General features: G+C 42.3%; 1 protein-coding gene across 13 annotated transcripts in view; it reads left to right on the forward strand.

Annotated features, from left to right (window-relative positions):
* The window catches only part of Dclk1 (doublecortin-like kinase 1), a 293874-nt gene that overhangs the window by 244960 nt on the left and 30359 nt on the right, over nt 1-18555 (forward strand). For all 13 annotated transcript variants that reach the window (XM_039103249.2, XM_039103254.2, XM_039103247.2 and 10 more), the window contains 4 exons: nt 8176-8309; nt 10153-10230; nt 10585-10681; nt 14149-14229. In XM_039103249.2, coding sequence (XP_038959177.1) covers nt 8176-8309; nt 10153-10230; nt 10585-10681; nt 14149-14229 — 390 coding nt within the window. The remainder of the gene's footprint in view (nt 1-8175; nt 8310-10152; nt 10231-10584; nt 10682-14148; nt 14230-18555) is intronic.

The raw sequence follows: 18555 nt of genomic DNA on the forward strand, positions 1-18555 counted from the left end.
TAGATTCACTTGCTATTGTATGTTTGTGAGTTGGTATATTTTTGAGGGATAAGTCTATCACAGAATACATATAAAACCAGAGCACATTTGGCAGGATTACCCATGAGATCCTTCTTGATTTGAAATGCTATTCAACTTTCCATGGGAATCGGAACACATAATGCTCACCCACTCGGAGTTTAGTCTGCAGGGCCTGCTCTGATGCTGTCTCATTTCGGAAACTTGAACAAGCCCTTTAATTTCTCCAAGCCTCCTTCGCAGGGATTTTATGGAGACAAAGAGATACAGAACAATCAGGTTCTTTGCTTTTTATTTCCCTTTTAGATGTAGCCAAAAAATTAAAACCACCTCACAGTACCATCCTACACGGGAAAAAGTCATATTTTTAATCTTTTATTGATGGTGCTTTCAAATTTCTACTATTCACCCAGATACTTTCTTTTTCTGTTTTGCAACAAAACATAGATCTATGAGATTATTTTGGGGAAAGTGTCACAGTAAAGTTAGTATAAAAACTTGAATCTATTTACTCCCTACAAGAAAGCTTAGCAAATACAAATGCCTCACTCCACACTCTGCTTTACTCTTTCCTTGAGAGATCTCCAAATCCTCCTGGATTGTTACATTGGTAACAAGTCCTTCACTGGTTAGATGTTTGATTAAGAGTTTTTAGTTAGCACAGGGATATATATATATATATATATATATATATATATATATATATATATACATACATACATATATATATGTATATATGTATATATTACAGATATCATTTTATGTAGTATAATTGGGTGTACAGAATTCTGGACCTATTTTACTTTTAAGTCTCACAGCACAAATATTAAAATGTAGCATAGTTTTAAAGCTCTGCACTGATTATGCAAATGACAGATTTAAGTGTTGCTAAGGTCGAGGTATTTGAGGGAGAAAGCATGGTCCCCCCTATTGCAGTGTGTCCTGTCACACTCTAGGTGAGAACTGCCCAGGAAGAACACAACTTACAGATTTATTTTTTTCATCAACTTTAATATTTTCCTCCAAGTCCTTCATGGGTTATCAGACCCGGTACATAATAATCAAATGGATGGGTGACAGACGGGTGACAGAGTGGGCGAGACAAGCGTGAGAATGTGCAGTGCTTCATTAAAGAATGAAGGGCAGAGGGGCTCAGACCATTTCTCAACCCTCAGTCATGTAGAAATACCACCTTTGCTCCAGTACAAACCTGTCTGAGGGCAGAGCAGGTACAGTAATTCCCCAGCCTCACTCCTGCATCAAGAGTAGTATGCATATACGCTAAAAGACAGATTATGAGTAAAGGGACTATTTTAAAATCAAAAGCTATGAAATCTATTTCTTGGACATGATAGGGCCATTGCACACATGCGCACACAGTGGCTGGGACTCCATGCACAAGATCTGCACCCGACCAAGCCAGCCAAAATCCCAGCATGCAATGGGCTCGTGAGATCCACCCCTACCTTAGGAGCTTTTGGCAGTCGGTGACTGCTTGCGTAAACAACCAGTTTTATTTGGTGATGTAGGTCCTGGGAAGTCAAATGCATCAGTAGACTTTACCCTACACCCATGCACTACAGGTATCAGTAAGTGGACTCCATAGGTTTTCAGAAAAGAACACATGAAGTTGGCGGGGGAAAGTAGGGGTTGGGTAGGGGAAAAATTTAAAGAAGAGGTGATAGGAGGTGGGTTTGGTCAAAACACATTATGTACGTGTATGAAATTGTCAAACAATAAAAAAAAATTTTTTTTAATGGAAAAGAACCTAAAGCATGAAGTTCTTAGGAGTGTCCAGCAGATGGCAAAAAGCCTTGGCAACAGAACACATCGGTCACACCTACCTTCTGTCTCTTCCAGAAGTGACGGGTCTTTAAAAAACTACATAGAGAAGTCACCTCACAAAATTTAGTCTTTATTGGCAAAAATATAACTAAATCAATGTTTTTATTAGGCCATAAAGTAAACAGATTATTTTTTTAATGTATAAGCTTAAAACCATTTTTTTTTCTTTCTAACTCCATAGTACCCTGAAGATAAAGGCAGTTTTCCTGAGAATCTGCCTCTCTTGGTAGGGAACTCTCTCTCAGACGCCCCTGCCTGAATGCCCAGCCCCACAATCCCCTTCTCACTGTACTCAATAGATCACTCATCCTTGGTCAGGGTCCATTGTACTTTGTGACCTTAGGTTCCATTCAAGACAACACTAGACTCAAGAGATAATTCCCCAGTTAAATCCATTTAGATGTGAGATTCTTACCAGATTCTTAGCACTGTTAAGAGACAGTGAGTACAGTGAGAGACACCCTAGAGGCCATGGACAAAGTGACTTTCGTTTATAGTCATCTGACTTTCCTAATATTTTTTCCACAATGATATATGAGCTATTAATTGTGTGACCAAAACATAATGAAAATTTTTTTAGAATTGCTGTAATATTAACTTCCCTTGGTTTGGGCAAATATGCTGTTCCTAGGATCTGGAATGTGCCCCTGCAGCTGCATGGACCCTGTGTTAGATAACTTCATGATGATTTTAAATTGGGAGTGAGAGTCGGGTTTCCTGGGGTTTCCGTTCACATCTTTCTCTTCCCGGGTACCACCCGTGACATGCTTAAACAACAGATTTTATTTCTCTTAATATTGAAATCTATCCCGTTGCTTACTGCTGCCTGGCCTATATCAAGTTGTTATCAACTTCATTATTTTGCTTAACTTGTGGTTTCTGAAATATTTGACATGAGGAAATATTTTTTTAATTTGCATTAGCCCCAAGAAGTTTAACATAGTAAGATTGCAGCTATAAACTGCATTTTGCAAAATAATTCCCCACTTAAGTGTTATTCTCCTTTCTTTCTTAAGGATTAAAGATTAAAATTCAACCCATTTCTTAAGAAGCATTGTGAGGGCTTTACCCCCCCCCCAATTGCCATGGCTTTTTGGGGGATTATCCTCTTTTTAAAGTGACTCCATATATAATAAAAGGTAAACTGACCCCTTCTCACAGCTTTGTCCATTTCACGCCACTTTGTCAAGTCTATTTGGCGAGATCATTGTTAGCTCCTACTGAGCCCCTCTGTGAAAACTATTTCCGTGGTGACTAGCAGTTCCTGGGCCACTATTTCAGCAGGGCCAGCCTTGAGTTTGCAGTAAGTCTGAGAACTGTGCGGAGTCTGACACATCTGTTTTACTAGTCAGCTTTTCCTCCCCCTGTAAGAAAATCTCAGAAACCACTTGACCAGGCTCAGGTTATCTGAGAATTTTCATATTTTATGGTCACTGCTGCAGTTTTATGAGTATATATTAATTTTTTTTCAAAAAACTTTTCCAAATGGTCTCAGCTTCCCATCCAAGGGGAGCCAGCACATGCACAGCTCTCTCCTGTTCAGCAAGGCACAGGCAGCGCAAGACTCCAGATTACACAAAAGGACACACACACACATACACACACACATGCATACACACACACATACACACATACACACACATACATACATACACACACATACATACACACATACACACACATGCATACACACACATACACACACATGCATACACACACATACACACACACATATACACACACACATACACACACACACACAAACCACTTTTAAAAACAAACACCAGCACCCTCCAAATCTATATGCTGAACTTGCAGTATATTGATCCCCAATAGGGCATGTCCTCAACTTCTAATTGAAACCTTTCTCATAATCGTTGTCATTTGACACATTTAGTCTGTCAAGTCGTGAGATGTCTTTATGGCCATATAATAAACCCAAGAGAACAACTTCTCTGACTGTAGCCATCTGCAATGATCACAAGGCTAGCTTACAAAAACACTGACAGTCTTTATGGTAATAGGATACATATGGCAGCCCACAATTATGTGTAGCTGCATTCAATTAGTGTTGTACAATTACACAGTTTTATTGCTTAGTTAAAACAGTGAGAGCACTACATGCTGGGTAATTTGCACTAATCCCCATCTTTTTAATAGCCCCTCGGTGTTTAAAATGTGGGGGAACAGCTATGGTATTTAAGGGACCTGGGATGAACATTAAATTATACCTCATGTTGCGAACTCCTTGACTGACAATTAATGTGCTCCCACTAAACGTGTGGGTCATGTTTTATAGAGGCTTTAACATACAGTAGTGGCAAAACGCTCTCCCTCAGCCAGAACCCAGCTCAGTGAGTTTGGGTGTCGGGGCCTATACTTACAGCCTAATACCAGTTGGGGAAAATGGCGGAGATTTGAAATACTGCCCAAACAAAACCTCAGAATCCAGGCTGAGAGCTGTCGTTGTTGTTGTTAAATAAATTTGTATTTTATTTTGTGACGCTCATGAGCAACTTTAAAATTTTATTTCTAAGCATGTGTGTTCAGACGAGCCATGGGGGCCAGAAGAGGGTGTCACATCTCTGGGAGCTGGAGTTACAAGTTTTAACCACAAGATATGTGTGCTAGGGACTGAACTTGGGTCCTCTGGGAAAACAGAAAGTGGTTTTAATGACTGAGCCATTTCTCCAACCCTGGGACTTGCATCTTAAATGAGAATTTGTGAGCAACTTTCATGCTTTCTAACTTTTAATTAAAATCTTGGTTCCACGTGACTTTAAAGCTGCCCTGGAAATATTGTGCAAAGATAGTTTTGGGAATGTGTGTGGTGCACATAAGCACACATGCACCACAAACAAACAAAAAGCAAATATTATTTATATGCGTGAGTTGCCTCACTAGCTCACGGGCCTGCCCACAGTATCTGCAGTGAGAGGTAAGGATGAGTGTCCTATGGTTAACACCCACACCCCTGATGAGCCCCATTTGTTAGAGGGCACCGTACGCCGTGTAAGAAAGGAGAGCTCCCATGGAAGAGAACAAACTGGCATATCCTCCTCCTTCAACCACAGTGTTGACAGGGAAAAGCCCTGAAGCAGCCTTGTTTCCTGCCCTGCCCAGCAATAAGTTAAACAGAATTCCAAACTAGAGACCCAGGCATATATTCACTCACCTGCAAAAACGTTTTGTTGAAGCATTTGCAGAAGGCTCGTGTCTTGAAAGGTTTTCGGTTACATGGGCGTGGCCTTTGTCTCTAAGCTCTTTGTATGTAACCGCCTTCACATAACTTGAGTTTCTTTACACTCATGAAAATTCTATCACACAATTTCCAAATATTGAAAATGTTGGGGAGGGTGTTGCACATGTATGTGACTGAAGAAGTAAGAAAGGAATGCACAGTTATAGTTTCAATATCTTTAAATGCCATTTAGGGAAGTATTGATATTTTAAAGGATAACTCAATTATTTTATGCAGCGTTTTGTAGTTTCTTTTTCTTTTGCCTGTTGGCCTTTTGCCATGCTGAGGGTTGAACCCTGGTCCTTACATTTTCCTTGCCTTGGACTATATCGTTCATCCATATTAAATATAATTTATATGTGGTTAGACAGAATTCCTATTAAAATGGCAATCATTAGTAACTCCCTTCCCGTGAGGAAGTTACAGGGTCATATTTAGAACCACAACAGGCCTCTGGTGACTGGGTCCTCCAACATCTGGTTTTGTCAAACTTTTGAATAACGTTCAGTGATACAGATACTGTGTTTAGGGGTGGGAAGCTTCCTGTATAAATGGGGCTGAATATATCAAACTCTGCTCTGCCTCACAAAGTACACGTCCTGAATGCTCAGACCCCACAGAACATCAAAGCAAGAGGGCGTTTTGCAATTTAGAAAAGTTATTGATACCAAAATGGAATTCAGGAGGTAAACAGCTCTGGTCTACATGGGAAATGAACTAGACAGCCAATCTCCACATTCCCATCTCAGATTTCCTTTCATGAAAAACATTTGCTTATTGTTTGCATGAACAGAATGGCAGGCACGATAAAGTTTAAGCTGACTAGAGAACATTTAGGCTGAGGACAGTATAGCCTTTCACAGCGCTGGTGCCTCAAAAATACTAAAACTTGCACAGTTGCTCCGTTAAGTAGACAAGAGAGTCCTCCACCCCAGAGGACAACTGGACACGTGGCTGCTTTTGCCCTAGCAGTCCAACCGCAAGTCTAAGACTTTGGATACCTACCCAAGGGCAACCCAAACTTGATGAGGATCCAGAACCCTAGAGACAATGAGTCCACATTATGAGTGCGCACAGATGGAGACAAATCATTTCCATGCAGAAAAAACCAGTCTCTACAGAGAAGTAGATCTGCCTTTGCCAAAACAGTCATCTCCAATTGGTCATTGCAGATGCTGCAGCCAAGCTGGCCAAGCATCTGCCCGAATGCTTCGGTGGTATGCAAAAGCAGAATGATGCAACACGCACAGTAGCGGTGCTCCTGATACTTGGAGATGCGTCTTGCTGTGCAAGGGGCCCATCCAGCTTCAGCAAGTAGCAGAGATCATAAGCTCATAACAGGGGACATGCAAACCTCGACTTGCTGGGGAAATTATTTTGATGAATGTGGAAAACTTAACCATTTCTTTGGAGGATCTCTTGCAATCTGGAAACAGGGTTGTATTGTGACCGTCTTCATCTTATGGATTTCAGGATAGGGCACCTGCAGAATTCTGCATGCCCTTTTGTCCTTTGAAATCAATGAAGTTGTTCGGGCTGCTTTTAAAAGCATAGGCTTTCAGGTTGGTCTCAGGCTAGCATTAATGGAGCTTCCGTATTTGCCTGAGAGTCATAAGACTGCTTGTTTGCCTTGTTGGGTAGAAGACTGGAGACCCACTGCCTCAATAAAGAAAGCTGACCGAGTGCTAATTCCACACCCAATAAATCTTTCTGAATTGCCACAGGTGACATGAAATATTAACATGCTTTTCAATTATTAATAGAAATATAAATAGATCTTGTTGGAAGTCTGGGGCACTAAAAATAAGAATTTTAATATCCATGTGAATGTTTTGTTCTACTACTGAAGGGTGGCGTGATTAAATAGTCTCTCATGTGGAAATGAAGTAACTATTTTCATGACTGGTAGATTTGAAGCTAGAGGCTTTCTGAGCTGCTTTTTGTGGAAAATATCAAATGCAGATAAGCAAAGGGAGAAATGTCAGCACTGTGCTATTTCAGAGTTTGGTCCTTATGTGTATTTTTTTTTTCCCAAAGAACATAGGTTTATTTTTCTTTTTTTTTCTTCTGGTCACTTTTATTTTATTTTATTTTATTTTTTATTATTAACTTGAGTATTTCTTATATACATTTCGAGTGTTATTCCCTTTCCCAGTTTCCGGGCAAACATCCCCCTCCCCCCTCCCCTTTCTTATCGGTGTTCCCCTCCCCACCCTCACCCCATTGTCCCCCTCCCCCCAACAGTCTAGTTCACTGGGGGTTCAGTCTTAGCAGGACCAAGGGCTTCCCCTTCCACTGGTGCTCTTACTAGGATATTCATTGCTACCTATGAGGTCAGAGTCCAGGGTCAGTCCATGTATAGTCTTTAGGTAGTGGCTTAGTCCCTGGAAGCTCTGGTCTTATGTGTATTTTTAATGGACATGTTCTACAAACCACCCTGAAGCCCTTCACTTCCCAAGTATAATCCAATAAATATGACTCTACATTCCCATTTCGATTTGTTCTACATTTACTTACTGTGTGTGTGTGTGTGAGTGTGTGTGTGAGTGAGTGTGTGTATTTGTGTGTGTGAAAGTGTGTGTTTGTGTGTATGAGTGTATGTTTGCGTGTGGAAGTATGTGTGTGTGTGAGTGAGTGTGCATATTTGTGTGTGAAAGTGTGTGTTTGTGTGTGTGAGTGTATGTTTGCAGGTGGAAGTGTGTGTGTGTGTGTGTGTCTGTGTGTCTGTGTGTCTGTGTGTCTGTGTGTGTGTGTGCCATACAGGTCCTGGGATGAAACTTATGTCATCAGGTTTGGTGGCAAGCACCTTTGCCCACCGAGTCATCTCCCCAGCCCCGACATTGCCATTTTTGTGAGCATCTACATCCTATTGTATGAACACCCTCATTGTTTGATCAGCACATTTCCACTTGCCATTCCTTCATTGCTTCTAATGTTGCAATGAACCCAGGATGTGCTCCTGGACGCTGCCCTTGCACAATTGCCTGGACTTTCGTTGCTTCATTTACATTAAATGTAAACTGTAGCACTCTTGGCTTTATGACACTTAAGCCTTCTAACTTTTCTTTCAGGTGTATGAGCACCAGGATGGCAGTAAGTCACTCAAGTTGGGTGACTTTGGCCTGGCCACAATTGTCGATGGCCCCCTGTACACAGTCTGTGGCACCCCAACTTATGTGGCTCCAGAAATCATTGCAGAGACTGGGTGAGTGCTCCCCTGGACTTTAGGACTCACAAAAGAATATGAATCATTAAAAAGCTGTCCCACAGGGTTGGGGATTTAGCTCAGTGGTAGAGCGCTTGCCTAGGAAGCGCAAGGCCCTGGGTTCGGTCCCCAGCTCTGAAAAAAAAAAAAGAACCAAAAAAAAAAAAAGCTGTCCCACTTGAGCAGAATCTGCCCCCTCTCTTTCCCTCCTCCCTCCTTTACTCTTACCTGTTCAGCCAATTTCCTCTGTCTTTCAATGCCAATGACTGTCATTTTGTTTAAAGCTCACGTTTGGTCTTTGTTAAAGGTAAAACAGCTATTAACCATAAAATTTCTAATAAATGTCCAGATAAGTGGACAAACATGCAGCAGTAGTAGTTAAACCAGTTAATGCAGTAGGACACTGCAGTATCCTGTAATAAAGTCGCCTTGGTCATTTTTCTCAGCTAGCTCTATGTCCTGACCCTATTTTAGTCATCTTAGAGAGAGTGAGCACTATTACTCCTCTAGGGGAAACAAACATCCTGAGCCTCTGAGGACCGGCTACTGGATTTTTGCTGGTGTTTGTGCAGAGTGAAATGAATGTCAGTCTCTGCCTCAGATGGGAAGGGCTGTTGTGTAGCTACTGGGAACCGAACCTGGAAACCTCTGCAAAGCAACCATAGCTTTCAACCGCTGAGCCCCAACCTTTCAGTGCTATGTTGCTTTGTTTCCCTTTTGCAGATATACTTTTTAGGTGATGTCATTTTTACTTAACTTTTACGTGTGATCTTAGCCAAAAGGTGAAGAAGCAATTTACATAACTTTTAAAAAGTTAAAATATATTATGTTCCCCCTTCCCCTTCTTCCTTCCAGCCCCTCTCATTCTTCCATCCCCTCTGTAATCAATGGCTCTATTTTGTTGTTATTATCTCTCTCTCTCTCTCTCTCTCTCTCTCTCTCTCTCTCTCTCTCTCTCACACACACACACACACACACACACACACACACACACACACACACCAAAAGGTACCCATCCCTCGGGAAGACTAATTCTCCTCTCAGATTTCGGTATTCTCAGTTACCTATAGTTCTTTGTCTACAGCTAGAACCAACATACAATTTGTCTCCCATAAGAAACGTCTGTTTCCCATTATCCAGGTCTCGTTCAGGTGACCCTATTGTCGAGGGATCATGGGTGAAGCCTCCTGGTCAAAATCTAGGAGACTCACATAGCAGATTTCCTGGACCTCTGGCTCTTACAATTTTTCTTCTTTCACGATGTTACCTGAGCTTTGGGTGCATGATTTGTCTAAGAATCCATTAGATCTGGTCATCCCATGACCTGCTGTTCCGTTCACGTTGTGATTTTCTGCACCAGTCTCTGTCTCTGTTGCAAGGAGAAATGTCTTCAATGAAAGGTAGACACAAGGACAAGTAATTAGAATGCAGTTAGGAATTGTTCTGACTTAGTTAAGTGGCAGTAATGGGTTCTCTCCATGACTTCACTAGCCCTAGGTAGCTGGCATGATTTCTATCCTGTTGATCAGGACTTAAATCCAATTAAAGAGCTGCTGGTCACCAGTAAGGTAGGAGTGCCACCGCTGCACCGGACAAGCTGATCATGGCTGTGGTTCATGGGCATCGCAGCCGGGTAGAGCTGTTGGTCGCCAACCTCCTTTGGCAGCTTGTATAGCATGTCCTGCTATGAGGACAGCACTCTCTGGTAGTCTGAGTTTAGTTGTCAGATTTTATAAAGGTTTGTTTGGTCTCATTGGACTTGCAGTAGAAGAGTCGTGCATTTTAGCTGCATAATTTGTCCTGGCTGACTTTGCTAACTATAACATCACTTCTTTTTTTTCAGATATGGCCTCAAGGTGGACATCTGGGCAGCTGGCGTGATCACTTATATCCTGTTGTGTGGTTTCCCTCCATTCCGTGGGTACGGGCAGCAATCTTTTATTCAGCACAACAAATCGTGTCCCTATTCTCTGAGTGATCTATCTGCCCTTCTCACACAACACAGCCTGCAGCATCAGAGACCTCAAGAGCCCCGCTTGGGATTACCATTCTTATTTTCCATAATGTGGGCTAATTTGCATGCTTTCCATAAATCTTCCTCACATAGTCTTCAACCTTATTCTTTGTTAATTTGCCAAAATGGTCTCATTTTCAGAGGCTTTTAAAAAGTACACTATGCACCTTTAAGGGTACAAGATGGCTCTGATGCACAAAATGGCAGGAGGTGTGATGAACAGGCATTCAGCTACGCTTCTCTTGTTGTTTGTCTGCACAGAAGTGGGGATGACCAGGAGGTGCTTTTTGACCAGATCTTGATGGGCCAAGTGGACTTTCCATCTCCGTATTGGGACAATGTGTCAGATTCTGCTAAGGTAGGGGTCTGTTGTGTCCCTGTTCCTTGGATCCAGGTGCTGTAATGAAAGTGTTGACTCTCATTAAATCAGCGTATACAAAGAGACTAGACACAAGTGTGACGTCAGGGCACATGTAAGTAGAATTACTGGGTGTCCCAAGATTTTACAGGCCTCAGGGCTCAATCATTCCAAAAACTGCTTGTCCTGGAGCCATCACCCTATTGCCACTCCTCAGCATTTCGGATTTCTACACAGAATTATTGTTTGCCCTGCGTGGGTTTTGATTTAATGTCACCCTCTCAGTGAAGCCACTACTGGCCACTGTTTTCAACTGTTGCCCTTAACTTTTACCTGACTCACCTAATCCTCCTCACCTTGTCCCCCTGGCTTTGTCCTCCTCCTCTACTTTTCTACCACAGGTGTTCTTGGTCTCAAAAAAACAAAAAACAAAAAACAAAAAAACAAAACAAACGAATGAAAAACCAGAAGATGAGCCCTCATGTCTCTCCTTCATTATCATATAACTGTTCACCTATATCCTCTACCTAAATAAACATATGTAGGTAGGAAATCAAATCTCATTTATGCAATTAATTTCCAAACTCTCCCACTGGAATGACAATTCTCTGAAGGCTAGAAGTTTTGTCCATTTTTACAAATCTATTTTATGCATGTGTGTGTTTGCCTGGAATTGGATTTGTGGATGCTGGGAACTGAACCCAGGTCCTCTGTAAGAGCAGCCAGTGTTTTTAACTCCTGAGCCACCTCTCCAGTCCCTGACTTTTGCCCATTTAGTTGCCATATCATCAATTACTACATCATGGGATGTCCTGTGCACATCAGTACACATTCAGTGGTCCAACGCATTAGGTAAATGAGCCTTGTATAAATAAGCGAATTAAGTGGCTGGAGAGATGACTCGGCGGTTAAGAGCACTGACTGCTCTTCCAGAGGTCCTAAGTTCAAATCCCAGCAACCACATGTGGCTCACAACCATCTGTAATGAGATCTGATGCCCTCTTCTGCTGTGTCTGAAGACAGATACGGTGTACTCACATACATAAAACAAACAAAATAAATAAAATAAGTGAATTAAGTGACTGATTAATCTGAGGGAAGAGAGCCCAGCCTCAATCTTTGTTGAGATGATCAAAACGGACTTCATGGAGATGCCATCATTCACGTCCATCCATATAGGAAGGCTAGGCTTCAGATGGGGCTTCTGTAGGGATGGTGGGGAGTGCTGCACGACTACGGAATGGCCTGGACCTGCATGTGAAAATTGAGCTAAGTGGTAACTTTGCGCACATATATCATATTTTTAAACAGTATCTCTGCATCTAAAAATGGATACCTATAGCTGGTATTCTAAAAATGGATATTTATAGCTGGGATATTAGAGACCCGTGGTGGGGCGGACATTTTCATCACTTTCTGATGTCGGTAGATTGAACAGTCCTAATTTTAAAATTTCCGAATCCAAATGCAACAAAATCTGAAACTTGAGTGTCAACACATGTCATCCCAAATAGACAGTTCTGCACCTGTGACAGATTGGAGTCGAAGGCAGGCATGCCAAAAATACCATGGACAGGTATTTACATAAGATGCATATGGAATAGCTCAGTCTTGTGTTTTGATTTGTGTTCTATCCTCAAGATACCGTCACGTGCCTGCAAATACTGAAAAACTGAAACAAAAATCCAAACCCAACAGTGCTGACTTAAAATGCTTGAAAATTCAATGTTAAAAACTTGATTATTATCTGGTCATTCAGTGCATATGCCTTTCTCTCTGTGTGTCTCTGTGTCTCTGTGTCTGTCTCTGTCTCTGTCTCTCTCTTTCTCTTTCTTTACTTGAAGTTTCATTTAAAACTCTTCTCCCTGAGCTCTGTGGACATTAAATGATGCTTGCTGGACATGGGCCTCTCATCTTGTTCTACCATGCCCACCCTTGGACTTAGGGAAATATCAGTCCTTGAGAGAAGTGTAAAAGGCAGGCCCCACAGTGACAGATCTGCAGGACAAGCAAAGGTGCTCTCATGTATAAATATACTCTCACGATGTAGCTCAAGCTGGCTCTGTCTAGACTACTCCTAGCTTAGACTTCTGGATGCAGAGATTCAGATATGTAGCGACACCCCAACATAGCCCTTCAGGAATACCTCAGTTCCTCCAGCCAGCACTCTATAGCCTGAGAGCTTGACCAACTGCATAAATCCCAAAAAAAGTCTCTCTCTCTCTCTCTCTCTCTCTCTCTCTCTCTCTCTCTCTCTCTCACACACACACACACACACACACACACACACACACACACACACACACACACATTCTACAGGTTAGGAAATGACTAAAGAAAGTGAAGGCAGACCTACATCAACAGGCATCCCATGTGGAACATAGGGAACCAGATACCATGTATCCCCATTTGTAATCCAAAGTGGACAAATGCACGGCAAAGTCATTGCTCCACTCAAACCCATATCTCCAGAAAATGTTTTTCCTACTTTACCAACTAGCTTTGGAAATTTCTCCTCCATACCTTTTCTTTTTTTTTTTATTATTTTTCATCTTTATTAACGAGTATTTCTTATTTACATTTCGATTGTTATTCCCTTTCCCAGTTTCCAGGCCAACGTCCCCTAACCCCTCCCCCTCCCCTTCTATATGGGTGTTCCCCTCCCCATCCTCCCCCGTTACCGCCCTCCCCCCAACAATCCCGTTCACTGGGGGTTCAGTCTTGGCAGGACCAAGGGCTTCCCCTTCCCTTGGTGATCTTACCTACCTTTTCTTTAATCCTGAATATGCTGCCTGGAAATTTGGGTGAGGATCCATTTTCCCTTCAGTCTGTCAAAACAGAACTTTAAAGTATCTTTTGAAAAGTTTTATTTGTTTTTATTTCATAGTGCGTAAACGACTCATGTGTGCAGTGCCTGTAGAGGTCGGAAGAGGGCGCTGGAGCCCTTGGAACTGGAGTTACAGGTGGTTGTGAGCCTTCATGTGGGTGATGGGAACTGAACCCAGGTCCTCTGGATGCACAGCCAGTGCTCTTAACCACTGAGCCACCTCTCCAGCTCCAAATGTGTTGTTTGTTTTTAATGTGACTTCTAAGCAACTAAGGAATCTGGCTTTAAGCTAAAGCATCCTAGTGAAAGGCTGGATTGCTTACTATTTAACATGAGCAATTTCTTTGCATCTGAAAGTATTTCATGAAATTTACTTAAATATTTATCAATATAAATATATCAAGTAATTTTTCTAACCCGCACAAAAATACACCAAGTAAATATCAACGTAAACAAGAGGTATATTTGTGTCCCAAATTCGAAGGTGTGACCCAGGTGGTCATGGGTAAACAGGGTGATGTGATTTAGGTTGGGAACTTTCCCAAATGCTTTCACAAACTGAGATTGCGAGCCTGAATGAGCAAACTTCAAGCCTCCCCCTCCGAGGTTGGACAAACGGAGTCTAATGTTCCCCTCACAGGAGCTCATCAACATGATGCTGTTGGTTAACGTGGACCAGAGATTTTCAGCCGTGCAAGTCCTTGAGCACCCCTGGGTTAACGTAAGTGAACTTCTTTCTCTATATTCACTGCCAGCATTCATTTAAAATTTTACCTGCGGATTTCCTGATGGGACTGCCTCTTCCCTGAAGTGTTGTGTTTGGCTTGGTGCCCTCTCTAAGTGTGCCAGGCCAGTCACAAATTCACCCATGCGTTCCCATAAAGGCTTCTGATTTGTCCATGTTACCTGCTTCCTGAAGAGCTGACTTCCAACTGGGAGGTAGACACGGCTGTGGTCCTGATCCTTCTGCCTCAAAGCGGATTTGTGTGTTGAGATTGGGGCTGGATAACTGCCAATAACGGGGTGCAGATCGTCTCAGTGTGTCTCGATACCAGAATTCCAGTAACCAAGGTTCTCTGCTCACGTGTGAGAGCTCACACTCAATCCCCAGTGTGCTCACTGCACCTGGAGGCCCTCTGAAAGTGACATTTCAGAGTGATGGCTTTGAAGCTCTGCATTCCCAGGCTCTTGAATAGTGTGTCTAGCCGCCATTTAAGGGTCTAGTGATACTTCATTAGCAATGGAACTGTCTTGTACCTCTCTACTAATGACTAGTAAGACCACTCTGGTAAGTAATAATGGTTAGTATTCATAAACGGCACAAGTTCAAGGCTCTGTAGCACGGTTTAAGCACCCTATATGTATTAATCCATCGTGCCCATCACCACCACTTGGTGACTTTTTAACCCAGTTACCATGTGTCCCCAGTGATGGAGAGGGATGCTACATAATTAGGCTGAATGGCTCTTAGCTCTAGCACTGAAAACAGATACAAATTTGTTCGTAGAAACAAGCATGACATTAACAGACACATTAGTTCACAAACCCAGATCTGTCAACCTCCCTACTGCCAGATGCAGCTCTAGGTTGAAGGCAGCAAAGCTTTCCCATTGCCTTCTCTGATGTGTCACCTAGGCAACATGCCAATTCCTTCTAAAACAGTTACAGAGAACAAGGCTTGATGGGAAATACACTCAACAGGTGAGGCAGCGTGCATGCTCGTACATGCTTGAGATCTCACTAATGCTGGATCGGTTAATGGTCATGGGCCAACAGTCCAGTGCCATGTCTGGATGTAATTGTCCACACACCATGGTAAGGCTGTCTTTATACGACAGGAGAATGTTAGTGAGTAGAAGCATGAAGGGATGCGAGCCAAGGGTTCTTTTAGGCCCTTTCATGTAGCAGAGTCTCCAAAATGTTGTGCAGATGTGAAGGTACTCATCTCCTCTCCCCAAGACAGTGGGGCAGGGCAGCTCCCACTCACAAATATTGCCATTCACAAATCCTGAACCCCACTAAACTTTGTGTTTGCATCAGGATGCTAAGCCAAACTTATCTCTTTCTACAAAGCAGGAAGGTTGCGACAGCCTGGTAACAAGCCTTCGAGATAGTCAGTGTTATTGTTATTTGACCCAATTCACAGATGAGAAGACTGAGTCCGTGGGATAGGATTTTCTCACTTGGAGTTGAGACAAAACTTGTAGCCAAGCATCTCGCACTTCAAGCTCAAAGTCTGGAGAGTCCAGTATACCACACTATGTCTGCCCTTGTCTTGTAATAATGGAAAATGCAGGGAATACAGCAGAGGAGGGCCATATGGGCACTGACCTTGTGGTAATGTTACCCCAAGTCAGTAGTACCCTATTCAGACTAGCTGGTTCAACTCAGTGGTCACACCTTCTCTCAGGAAGGGCTACATGCCAACTACAGGATGTCTTGATGGCGATAATTGATTTAGAATGATCTTTAACACCCATGGTCCACAACTTACCAAATTACACGTGAGACCTAGAAAAACTGAGCTAGGTGACCACAGAGATTCAATGGTAAAATTCAAAGCATTGACTTCTAAAGAAAAGAGGTTTTAGGTGACAGGAGTCCTTTTATTTATTTTTTTTTATTTTTTTTCTATAATTTTATTTTATTTATTTTTTTTATTAACTTGAGTATTTCTTATATACATTTCAAGTGTTATTCCCTTTCCCGGTTTCCGGACAAACATCACCCTCCCCCCTCCCCTTCCTTATGGGTGTTCCCCTCCCAAACCTCCCCCCATTGCCACCCTCCCCGCATAGTCTAGTTCACTGGGGGTTCAGTCTTAGCAGGACCCAGGGCTTCCCCTTCCACTGGTGCTCTTACTAGGATATTCATTGCTACCTATGGGGACAGAGTCCAGGGTCAGTCCATGTATAGTCTTTAGGTAGTGGCTTAGTCCCTGGAAGCTCTGGTTGCTTGACATTGTTGTACTTTTGGGGTCTCGAGCACCTTCAAGCTCTTCCAGTTCTTTCTCTGATTCCTTCAACGGGGGACCTATTCTCAGTTCAGTGGTTTGCTGCTGGCATTCGCCTCTGTATTTGCTGTATTCTGGCTGTGTCTCTCAGGAGCGATCTACATCCAGCTCCTGTCGGTCTGCACTTCTTTGCTTCATCCATCTTGTCCAATTGGGTGGCTGTATATGTATGGGCCACATGTGGGGCAGGCTCTGAATGGGTGTTCCTTCAGTCTCTGTTTTAATCTTTGCCTCTCCCTTCCCTGCCAAGGGTATTCTTTTTCCTCATTTAAAGAAGGAGTGAAGCATTCACATTTTGATCATCCGTCTTGAGTTTCGTTTGTTCTAGGGATCTAGGGTAATTCAAGCATTTGGGCTAATAGCCACTTATCAATGAGTGCATACCATGTATGTCTTTCTGTGAGTGGGTTAGCTCACTCAGGATGATATTTTCCAGTTCCAACCATTTGCCTACGAATTTCATAAACTCGTTGTTTTTGATAGCTGAGTAATATTCCATTGTGTAGATGTACCACATTTTCTGTATCCATTCCTCTGTTGAAGGGCATCTGGGTTCTTTCCAGTTTCTGGCTATTATAAATAAGGCTGCGATGAACATAGTGGAGCACGTGTCTCTTTTATATGTTGAGGCATCTTTTGGGTATATGCCCAAGAGAGGTATGGCTGGATCCTCAGGCAGTTCAATGTCCAATTTTCTGAGGAACCTCCAGACTGATTTCCAGAATGGTTTTACCAGTCTGCAATCCCACCAACAATGGAGGAGTGTTCCTCTTTCTCCACATCCTCGCCAGCATCTGCTGTCACCTGAGTTTTTGATCTTAGCCATTCTCACTGGTGTGAGGTGAAATCTCAGGGTTGTTTTGATTTGCATTTCCCTTATGACTAAAGATGTTGAACATTTCTTTAGGTGTTTCTCAGCCATTCGGCATTCCTCAGCTGTGAATTCTTTGTTTAGCTCTGAACCCCATTTTTTAATAGGGTTATTTGTTTCCCTGCAGTCTAACTTCTTGAGTTCTTTGTATATTTTGGATATAAGGCCTCTATCTGTTATAGGATTGGTAAAGATCTTTTCCCAATCTGTTGGTTGCCGTTTTGTCCTAACCACAGTGTCCTTTGCCTTACAGAAGCTTTGCAGTTTTATGAGATCCCATTTGTCGATTCTTGATCTTAGAGCATAAGCCATTGGTGTTTTGTTCAGGAAATTTTTTCCAGTGCCCATGTGTTCCAGATGCTTCCCTAGTTTTTCTTCTATTAGTTTGAGTGTGTCTGCTTTGATGTGGAGGTCCTTGATCCACTTGGACTTAAGCTTTGTACAGGGTGATAAGCATGGATCGATCTGCATTCTTCTACATGTTGCCCTCCAGTTGAACCAGCACCATTTGCTGAAAATGCTATCTTTTTTCCATTGGATGGTTTTGGCTCCTTTGTCAAAAATCAAGTGACCATAGGTGTGTGGGTTCATTTCTGGGTCTTCAATTCTATTCCATTGGTCTATCTGTCTGTCTCTGTACCAATACCATGCAGTTTTTATCACTATTGCTCTGTAATACTGCTTGAGTTCAGGGATAGTGATTCCCCCTGAAGTCCTTTTATTGTTGAGGATAGCTTTAGCTATCCTGGGTTTTTTGTTATTCCAGATGAATTTGCAAATTGTTCTGTCTAACTCTTTGAAGAATTGGATTGGTATTTTGATGGGGATTGCATTGAATCTGTAGATTGCTTTTGGTAAAATGGCCATTTTTACTATATTAATCCTGCCAATCCATGAGCATGGGAGATCTTTCCATCTTCTGAGGTCTTCTTCAATTTCTTTCCTCAGTGTTTTGAAGTTCTTATTGTACAGATCTTTTACTTGCTTGGTTAAAGTCACACCGAGGTACTTTATATTATTTGGGTCTATTATGAAGGGTGTCGTTTCCTTAATTTCTTTCTCGGCTTGTTTCTCTTTTGTATAGAGGAAGGCAACTGATTTATTTGAGTTAATTTTATACCCAGCCACTTTGCTGAAGTTGTTTGTCAGCTTTAGTAGTTCTC

This window comes from Rattus norvegicus, chromosome 2 (assembly GCF_036323735.1).
Source record: "Rattus norvegicus strain BN/NHsdMcwi chromosome 2, GRCr8, whole genome shotgun sequence".
Classification (NCBI taxonomy): Eukaryota; Metazoa; Chordata; class Mammalia; order Rodentia; family Muridae; genus Rattus; species Rattus norvegicus.